Source organism: Mustelus asterias, chromosome 2, assembly GCF_964213995.1.
Source record: "Mustelus asterias chromosome 2, sMusAst1.hap1.1, whole genome shotgun sequence".
In the NCBI taxonomy this organism is placed as follows: Eukaryota; Metazoa; Chordata; class Chondrichthyes; order Carcharhiniformes; family Triakidae; genus Mustelus; species Mustelus asterias.
Window position 1 is genome coordinate 89,318,793 of NC_135802.1, and position 10,871 is coordinate 89,329,663.

The window sequence follows — 10,871 nt, forward strand, 5'->3', positions numbered from 1 at the left end:
AACATAAAAACAGGCCATCCCACCATACAGGTGTTTTTGCTCCACAGGACCCTCATTTCACTCTGCTTCATGTAACCCAATCAATAAATTCCTTTCTCTCTCATTTGTCTATTTAGTTTTCCCTTAACTATATCTATGTTGGTCACCTCCATTATTCCTTATGGTCGTATGTTCCACATTCTAATCACTTATTAAATGAAGAAATTTCTCTTGAATTCACAAATGGATTTATTACTGACCATCTTGCATTTATGGCCCCTAATTCCAGCCTGCCTCACAAGTGGAAACATCTTCTCCATATCTACCCTATCAAATGCTTTCATAATCTTAAAGGCCTTGTTGGGTCCATTCATTCCTTTGAACAGGCGAGGGGACAACACTTGGTACAATTTTTAAAATGAAGTTCTTTTATTGAACATAACTTAAAGAAAATTAATTCATGACAGAAGCAGAGAAAAAGCAAAGCGAACTTGGAGAGACTGGCTTTTACTGTCAGCCCCTGTACTGATCACAATGAGAAGTCTCACAACACCAGGTTAAAGTCCAACAGGTTTATTTGGTAGCAAATACCATAAGCTTTCGGAGCTTGCTGCTCCTTCGTCAGATGGAGTGGTAAATCTGACGAAGGAGCAGCAAGCTCCAAAAGCTTATGGTATTTGCTACCAAATAAACCTGTTGGACTTTAACCTGGTGTTGTGAGACTTCTTACTGTGCTTACCCCAGTCCAACGTCGGCATCTCCACATCATGACCACAATGAACAGATCTCAAAAACAGACTGCACAAACATAGACTAAAATCCACAATATATCTCAACCCTTATCTCGTTATTGTAAGTGTTCTTCACATACTGTCTCTGTCTGGCAAACAAGCCTTGCAGCTGTTCTTATGAAGAAAGAACTTGTTTTGCCTGCATTGTGCACTCTTTAGGAATGCAGTCAATTTTTAGCTAACCCAGCATGCCTTGTTAACCCCTACAGTCTAGCATTTAAATGTAATTGCACAGGCAGAAATATCTTAAAATGAAATATTTGCATAGACAAAGTCTTCACATAGACTGAAGCAAACAGGGCTAAGCATACATAGGATCTCTCTGACCTCTACCAGATGACCTTTCAGACTTCGCTTATTCTAGAAAAAAGAGATTCGGACTGTTTCAATAGACACAAGCATTTAAATTCTGGTGTTATCCCAGTAAATCTTTTTGTACCTTCTCCAATATTTTTTTCCTAATGTGGGGATGAGAATAGTACGTACTATTCCAAATGTGCTTTAACTAAGGTCCTCTACAAATTTAACCTAATAATCTGAGTAACTACCTTTAATTCTTTGCCTGCCGTTTGTTTTTTAGGCAGCTGGCTATTCATTATACCACTTGTCTCCTACTGTCACGTTTTGATCTTCATTATGAGTTTACTATGAAATATCTTACTAAAGGCATTTTGAAAATCCAAATCAAATGGGCACAGAATTTCCTTGTGCCTGTATTTTCAGTGCTACGGGGGCCATTTCAAACCCAAAGATTGAAATGGGTGACTGTCTGTGTGGAGTTTGCACATTCTCCCCGTGTCTGCGTAGGTATCCTCCAGGTGCTCCGTTCTTCCCACTGTCCAAAGATGTGCAAGTTAGGTGGATTGACCATGTTAAATTGCCCCTTAGTGTCCAACTGTTGAGGTTAGATGGATTAGCCATGGTAATGCAGAGGGTCGATGCAGACTCGATGGGCCAAATGACCTCCTTCTGCACTGTAGGAATACAATGGTTCTATTTTTTGAGGCTGTAATCTATATGGCAAAATAATTATTTAATATTTCTGCTATTTCACTGTTATTACTTATGTTTATCATATCCATCCCGTAGCCCTATTCCTATTCTGATTTTTCTTCTCTTAGTTATATATCTATAGAATATTTAGCGATTTCTTGAATGTGAATGAACACACTGGTGAATTCCTGGTATCAGCATCAAAGAGAGGAGGGATGTACATACCTGAGCTATCTACAAAACAATCTGGAGAAACCAGTTCCCTATATCTCCCGCTGTTCTACCTATTGCAACCAGAATGCAAAGATATGGATTAAACTTCAGTTGGACATGCTAATTCCTCGACAACAGAACAATTTCTTTTCCCCTCTAGCAACTAGCACCATTACTATGAGCAGCAAAAAGAGCTATTTTTGTCTTAAAGTATATGCCTTAGGGCACTAAAATTAATAAGCAATAAAATTCATTGATGAAATCAGGAGAACTATGTGACTCTGAGTGCCCTGTATACAATGATGTTAACAATTCAGATCCATGCACACAAGTTCCAAACTAATTTCTACAACATCATCCAATATGTGGATAATTAAGCTACTTTGCATAATCACAAATCATCCTTCATTTGCAAGCGTAGTCCTTTAGAAAATATCAGCAAGAGACTGCAATAAAAATGATAAGTGAATAAGCATGCCCTTACTGATGTATCAGAATAACTCAAAGCCATAGTGCTACTGAGGGCCTTCCAGCACTGAAGCATGCAACTGGCATTGGCCTTTGAAGCCAGTAGTGCTTTATCACACAACCTTTTGTCCTTGCAGGAGAAACAAACAAATATTGCCCAGGACACGGCCCAGACAGGAGGAGAGGTACCCTACTTTCCTCTTATCACCATCATGAAGGAGGGAGCCATGGACATTGCCAGGGTCACTGACCACGAGGAAGTCAGGCAAAGTAAAATCGCCAGCCGCGGCGGAGATAGTGATTAAAGTGCACAATGTATTCACCAAGGGGTCACTGACAGCATACCATAGACTGAGTTGCATTATGAAGTCTGGGTGCATGCAGAGGTTACCACTCTCTATGGCTAGTTCCCCTGATCTTGTCTTGTGTCTTTGACATGTGTAATGTAAGAGGTCAAGACAATGAGACCAATTCCTTCATCATTACCTGAGCAAATGCATCCACATCAGAGCCTAGAAGAAGCACCATCATATCTTCCGAGCACATCCACCACCAGCTTAGATACAATCACTTCTGTGAGTCCATCATTTTTTCAAAGTTTACTAGTGTCACAAGTAGGCTTACATTAACACTGCAATGAAGTTACTGTGAAAATCCCCTAGTCGGCACACTCTGTCGCCTGTTCGGGTACACTGATGGAGAATTTAGTATGGCCAATGCAACTAACCAGCAGTCTTTCAGATTGTGGAAGGAAACCGGAGCACCTGCAAATCCCCATAACCTACACACCTTTGGACGTTAAGGAGAAATTTAGCACAGCCAATTTACCTAACCTGCATATATTTGGACTGTGGGAGGAAACAGGAGCACCCAGAGAAAACCCACGCAGACACGGGGAGAACTCCACAGTGATCAAGGCCGGGAATCGAACCCGGGTCCCTGTCGGTGTGAGGTAGCAGTGCTAATCACTGTGCCACCGTGCTGCCCATTATGTGTTTCAATAGATTTGCACTGGGTGATGAGCATGGCATTACTATGCAAGAAGAAATGGCAGCGGTAGAGCAACTATGAGAAGAGCCCTTGAAGGATGGAGAACAGACACAACACTATACTGCTGGCACAGATGCAGGGCTTCAGGAGTTGCAGGAAAGGAGTCTCTACTTAACTCAGTGCTCCCACATTTGGAGATCCTTGAGGTAATGTGGATCAGAAGCTAAGATTGAGGAATCCATCGAGTTCATATGCACCACCAAGGGTCAGGTTTTTGAGCCGATGAACTCTTCCATTGAGAGAGTGGCCAAATCCATGGAGAGCCATATGTGGCAGCACTTGAAATGTATTCAGGAATGCATGCCACACACAATTGCCTTTCGCCAGTGGTGTTGATGGCAGAAAGATGTTTGGAAGGAATGCCAATTGCACCCTATATGGTGCCTTCAGCTATCTGAGCAACAACCAAGCGCTGAGGCAGTTACATCCAGGATGAAAGTACTATCCATCATGGAGTCCATCATCATTTTCAGTCTCCTCGGACCCTCTGACAGTGGAAGCTTGTGTTAAGTAAGGACCAGTAATGGAAGCTGATCCTGCAATGATGCAAGTGCAGCAGTTCTTAAAGATGCCCCCAGCGTCACACCCAGGATGAGGAAAACTACATGTATCTCATCACAGGCAAAGAGAGACAAGTGAGGAGGTTACCCCTGCCTCCTCCAACGCCACAAGGAGAGCAACTCACAGCATTTACCGAGCACAAAGGCCATCGTGTTGGACAGAATACTGAGTGCTTCACTGAGGTGTCTTTCTGTAACTATGTACTGTTTTTCTTCATAAGGATCATGTAAATATTGACCTATGAAGCCAGATATATGTGCGTCCTTTTACTAAGAGTGGAACAAGAAAAGAACTATGAAATGGTGAAAGCAAACAAGAATCCATCTATGTGGCGATGTTGAAATCTCTGGACAGATGTATGTCCTTCATTAGCAGTAAGAGATGTGCTACATCTTCAATGAAAGCGTTACCACAGGTAGCTCAGAATAAGTTCCATAGCATACTGTTCCTCTTGTGTCAGAGGGACTCAGTGAAAACAAATCTCAATCAGATGATAATAAAAACAAAACATGCTAAATATTCTCTTCAGGTCAAACAGCATCTGTGGAGAGAAACAGAGTTAATGTTTCAGGTTAATGATGACCCAAGGATATTGAGTATTTCTGGCATTTTCTGTTTTTCTTTCAGATTTCCAGCATCTGCAGTATTTTACTCCTGGTTGGATCAGATGCTTCTTGACATTAATGGCATCCTGACAAGGCCCTCAAGCTCTGTACTAGGCTTGACCACCTCCCTGTGCAGTGAACACATCTCTTTGTTCTGCATCTTCCTCCTCTTTTTGTTCCTCTCTTTTTGTTCCTCCCCTTTCATGACCTGCCCCAGTTCTTTCTTCTACGAGTTGCCACCTTCCAGGGCCTTACCCTCTTCAAGATTCACCCCTCTCTTCAGGGCCAGTAGATGATCACAATGAGTGAAACCTTTTCAGGACTGTATTGGAGGGCACAACCTGACCGGTCCAGGCACAGCAACCACATGTTTAGAAACACAATGGTCTGATCAATGGTTGTCCAAGTGGCGAACTTGCTTGTGTCATCTCTATGCTTGCGCCTCGCCTCTTGCAGAGCAGTGAGTACCCATCTTTTTGAAGGATATCCATTGTCCCCCGGAATCCATCCACAGAGTTTGGGTTGGTGATGGAGTGAAAAGCTGCAGCAACTTGGACGGTGGGAGGGTGAAAGCGTCATGGTAGCTGTCTGGGAAGTGAGTGCACACATGAAAAAAGCTCTTATGGTTGCAGACCAAGCTGAATGTTGGGAGAGTGGAAACACTTGCTGTTAATGAAGCACTGGGTGCATTAATTGCCACATTGGTGTAAGCTGCAATGACCTGTACCCAGGGGAATTGTGAAACCCACTGCTCTCTATGCCTGCGAAGACAAGTCTGTCTAAAATTTACTGAAATGTCTCAGCTCCCGCAAATAGGGCTTCAATTTGGAGGAATGGTAATATTGCTGGACTAGTCATCCCAAGACTCTGTCTGGGGACATGGGTTGAAATCCCACCACAGCAGCTGGAGGAATTTAAATGTAATAAATCTGTAATATAAAGCCAATATCAGAAATAAAGATCAACAAACTATCACCAATTATTGTAAAAACCTATGTGATTCACTAATGTATTTCATAGAGAGAAATTTACCATCCTATGCTGAGGCTTCCATGTCCTTCCTACTCCTTGTCCTGCGCAAGCCAATGGCACCTGCTTGTCAATAGCATGGGTTCCTCTGTACCTATCACCTTTACATGGGATGCAGTTTAATCCCTTGGATGGGCAGAATTGGCTCCCCAGTGTGTCCAGCTCCATTCACCTGGTCTGCTCCAGACAGCGTGTACAGCCTGTCTGCCTCTGTCAAAATCAGACCATATCTCAGAGTGAATTGCCAATGAGCCCTTTAACAATTGTAATTGGCATTGTTATAGGGCCAGGTGGAATCTTGGACAAAAACCGAAAATGCTGGAAAATCTCAGCAGGTCTGACAGAATCTGTGAAGGGAGAATAGAGCCAATGTTTTGAGTCAGGGTGACCCTTCGCCAGAGCACCCCACCCCCCCCCCCCCCCCCCCCCGCCAACCCCACCACCCCTGCCACTGTTCCTGCAGTGATGTGGAGATGCCGGCATTGGACTGGGGTAAACACAGTAAGAAGTTTAACAACACCAGGTTAAAGTCCAACAGGTTTATTTGGTAGCAAAAGCCACACAAGCTTTCGGAGCCCCAAGCCCTTTCTTCATGTGAGTGGGAATTGCTGTTCCTGCACTCAGCAGGATCTGAAAATCCAGCCTGAGGACTTGAAAATCCCTCTCATGTTTTTCCAAAGGGAGTACAACTCTTCGAAATCAGAATGGAATTGATATGATCTCTAAAATGATAACAGATAGTATAGTTGAAATAGACAGAGAAGCTTTGACTTTATTGCTTAATTTCCCATTATTTTATTCTTGTAAGAAAGTACGTTACATCAGTGGAAGACATTAAAATACAACAAAAAATAGTTGAAACCAGAGTGGTGGATTTCTACAGAAGATAAAACTCCTTTGCGTTTCATTTATTGATTAAGTAAAGCTAATTTTAGAGTTTTTCATACTCCTCAAACCCTGCAGCAAAAAAGCCTAAAATAAAGCTTGGAATTCTGAACAGCCAGAATGCTATTAGCTGTTTAAAGTTTATACTACATTCTCTACATTTATGTTCTGATCGCCAACTAAAAAACTTGAAAATATTTTTAGATGCATGATAAAAACCATTTTAAAAATGCTGAATAATTCTCATTCGCCAAAGGTAACTTATTAAATAACTATAAGGGTGGCACTGCTGCCTCACAGCACCAGGGACCCAGGTTCGATTCCAGCCTTGGGCATATCTGTGTGAAGTTTGCACGTTCTCCCTACGTCTGCATGGGTTTCCTCCAGGTGCTCTGGTTTCCTCCCACACTCCAAAGATGTGCAAGTAAGGTGGATTGCCATTCTAAAATTGCCCCTTTGTGTCCCAAGATGTGTAGGTTAGGGGGATTAGTGGAGAATTACATGGCATTATGAGGATAGAGTGTGAGGATGGTCCTGGGTAAAATGCATGGGATAGCATGGTGGTTAGCACTGCTGCCTCACAGCTCCGGTGACCCGGGTTCGATTCCGGCCTCAGATCACTGTGTGGAGTTTGAACGTTCTCCCCACGTCTGCGCGGGTTTCCTCCGGTTTCCTCCCACGGTCCAAAGATGTGTGAGCTGGGCTGATTGGCCAGGCCAAATTGCCCCTTACTTTTAGGGGGAGTAGCAGGGTGAATCGTGAGGTTACAGGGATAGGGCCTGGGTAGTATTGTTGTCGGTGCAGGCTTGATGGGTCGAATGGCCTCCTTCTGCACTGTAGGGATTCTAAGTTCTGTTGGAGAGTCGGTGCAGACTTGATGCGCTGAATGGCCTCCTGCATTGTATGGATTACATGTTATATTGAAAAAATAAATATATAACAAATGTTCTTTTAACTGTGGAATATATATCTGCTAATCAGAATTAATAAGAGAATTGGCTCATATAGTTCTCATCCATTAAATAAACATTTGGGTCTTGTTGTATTAAAAGTTGAGGGCTTTGTTGTTTAGGTATTAATGAACTTTATTTTTGTGTGGAGAACAGAAGTGGATACAGGTTGCTACTGGGAGAGTGCAGGTTGACCAGATGTATTTACTTCATACCCTTGCACTACCTCTTGTTCTGCATTAAAGATAAATCCAGTAATGCGCATTTATAAATGCACTTAAGAATAACATACTTACGGTAATATATATGGGGTCCCAGGCAGATTAGAATTTTGTCCAAATATATCTATTATACATAAACTGATACCAATTAATTTGATGAAATATACAATTCACCAGGTTTATTGGAACCAAAATGATTCCAAGCTTGACTTATCCAATCAGTGGGAACTGTAATCTAAATTTATTTTCATCATTGTTGAATAACTTAATTATTCTACATCCATTTAATAAACATTTGTTCAATTAGATATCCAAAAGTGGTGCCACTGTCTTTTCAAAGCCATTTCTAAATGAAAGGTGCACAGTAAGGAATGCTATTGAAAACATATATCCAGGATCCTGAGCATACATGTTTTCATTCAGGAGTCCTGATGGTTAATACTTATCTGCTGGACCATAGCACTAATCCTTCTTTAATTAATCTTACCTAACTCATATGGAATAAACGTGTTTTAATAAATGCAGAGCACCAACAAAGGAAGTCCACTTTTGCACAGTACAGTTCATATGGTGACACATGAAAAACAAAATCACTGTTTATCTTCCAATTCATGCCAGTTTACTTTAAGCTTGGTTTGCTCTCGATGCATCTTACGGGATCTTTTTTTGCCTCTGGATCTTCTTCTGTTTGTTGGCAATGCCTCTTCGATATTACTTTTGCTTGACTCATTATGCTGTCGTGTATATCTCTTGCACTTGCATGAAGTAACTATGGTGATTTTGTAGGTTCGTGTCCCACCGCTTTGGCATTGCAGTTGAATCCTCTCAGTACGAGTCTTGTCAGTCACACAGCGCCACTCCTGTGTGTTCCTCCTGCTCCAGTATTTCCTGCCATAACCTCCAATCCAGTTGGGAAGTACTGGCACGGGTAGGCACTCCCCAGCGCACACCAATTCCTTCACTGGATTAATACTTGTACACAGACCATCAGAAATGTATTTGGTTGACCTCAGCTCACGACAGCCAACTTGAGATTGATCTAAATTTCAGAGAACACATTAAATTTTACATAGAATTTGCTTACAATATAAACCTCAAATCAAAATTCAATTGTAAGAGCCATTATAAATCTTAAGCATAAAATTTTCAATTGCTTGAGAATTTTCATCATGTATCTCAAACGGTAAATTTTTCAGGAGTGGTGTTGCTTTAAAACTCAAGACTTTTTCTCATGATCAAATCTAGAGCAAACATTTACTTTTTGTGGATCTATGTATAGGGCAATGCTTAAAAAATCTGTTCTGTAATAATCTGAGACCTTTTAAAAGTACAAAGACATATTTTTCATATATTGTTTCAAATACCCAAGACTGGCTTGTAACCAAATAGCCGTGAAACTTTTAACTGATTTTTGGAATGTGGGGTGAATGTCAAGCATTGGTTTGGCTTGCTATGTATTTTACTTGTTATTTTCCAAGCTCTTTCTACTTTGAAAGTTATTAAAGGCACAAAGAAAAATACTTTAATAACAAGTCTATGCATACGTATTCTTGATCCTGCTTTTCTATTGCCTAGTGCGTTTTGCATGAGCTAGCCAATTTGTCTTTAAGAAATGACTTAATTTGAGTGTGGCCTACCCTAATATAAATGTACATCATTGAAAAAACTAATCAAATTTAGAAAGCTCTGATGATAAATCACGACAATTGCTGTTTTTGAATTGGCTTACATTGACACATTAATCTCGAATTTGAACACCACATTCAATTTGGAATAAATTCGCTGAAATTCTGCCAACATCTGTGGCAGAAGCAGATATGCTGTCGGCCCCTTTGAAGGCAATGCACTGGTAGGTTGATTTCAAGTTTAGCCGACATGATAGCACATGTAATCCTAGTAACTGTAACTAAAAACTAGCTGAACATTGAAGTGCTTCTTGAAATCTTTGCACATTGATCAATCTCACAAACCTGCCCAAAAGATGGTTTGTGATTGAAAAACCTCAAGGAAAATAAGTATAACAGTTATGTCTTTTAGAGTCAGAGAAAGATTTAAAATTTTGATCTCAGTGGAATTCCCTGGAAACTGTACATTGCAAAATCTGTGATTACATTTTCAAACACAAAATTGGTGCTTATATTCTTAGTTCTCATTCAATTAATTTTTAAACCCTTTTTACATACATGATTTGATGAACCATAAACTTTTGTTTGATTAAATAAACTTCAGTGTATGAAGATATTTATTCTTAAGAATACGAATGTTTACTTATGCTATATGTTTATAACAATGAACTACATGATACAAGCATGTAACTTTGCACTTTTGTGTATAAAGATTAACAGTTAATTTATGGAAAAATAAAGTCCTGTAATTTTTGACTTTAACAATATCATTCTATTAGTTAGGCATGCCTATAACCAAAAAAAACACTTTGAAAGCAAAGAGAATATTCTTTAAAGCATAAAAAACATACCATTAAGATTCAAATCTGAAGGATTTGGTTGCCGTCCTCCGCTCCTTGCCTGATTTAATGTTAAATTACTTGGATTATCATGTTGTAGTACCTTGTGGTTGTAGAATATTTCTGTCGCATCATTTTTAGTTTGTTCAGCACCCTTGTCAAAAGCAAAGCAGCATTTGAAAAAGATGCATGCTATCACAAAGAAAGTGCAATCAAATGACTGAGAGACCATGGCTTCTGAGCTCTCAGAACGAAGACCAGGTTGTAACACTGCAGATTTTAACGAGGATTTTCTGTGCCTCCCTTTTTATAAAGCTCCTTGGCATTCATTCAAGTGGAAACAGTGTAGCTTGAGAATGGAAACATAGACACACATTCTAGTAACCAATAGCAGGGCAGATCACACACGTAGAAGTGTGGTATATGCAAATCATGTCAGTTTCAAATTTCACACTTCTCCTGTTTCACATGGTGAAATATTTCCTTTGTAACGCCCCTTAAAGAGACAGAACCCTTCAGTCATATCTGGCATATGGTGAATTTCCAAAGTTATACATTAAATTTACATGACTTGTTTTATACACAATGTATTACTATTAATTTTAATAAGCAATCATGCTTCCGATTGTAATCCCATTTATCTTTATTTACATCTGTCATAA

General features: G+C 40.3%; 1 protein-coding gene across 1 annotated transcript; it reads right to left on the minus strand.

Annotated features, from left to right (window-relative positions):
- Positions 1–6,433: 6,433 nt before the first annotated feature.
- Positions 6,434–10,473, minus strand: sostdc1a (sclerostin domain containing 1a). The gene is made up of 2 exons (XM_078238418.1): positions 10,222–10,473; positions 6,434–8,784 (listed from the first exon to the last, which is right to left on the minus strand). Exons 1-2 carry the CDS (start codon positions 10,439–10,441, stop codon positions 8,336–8,338), a joined length of 669 nt encoding a protein of 222 aa, XP_078094544.1. The 5' UTR covers positions 10,442–10,473; the 3' UTR covers positions 6,434–8,335.
- Positions 10,474–10,871: the final 398 nt, after the last annotated feature.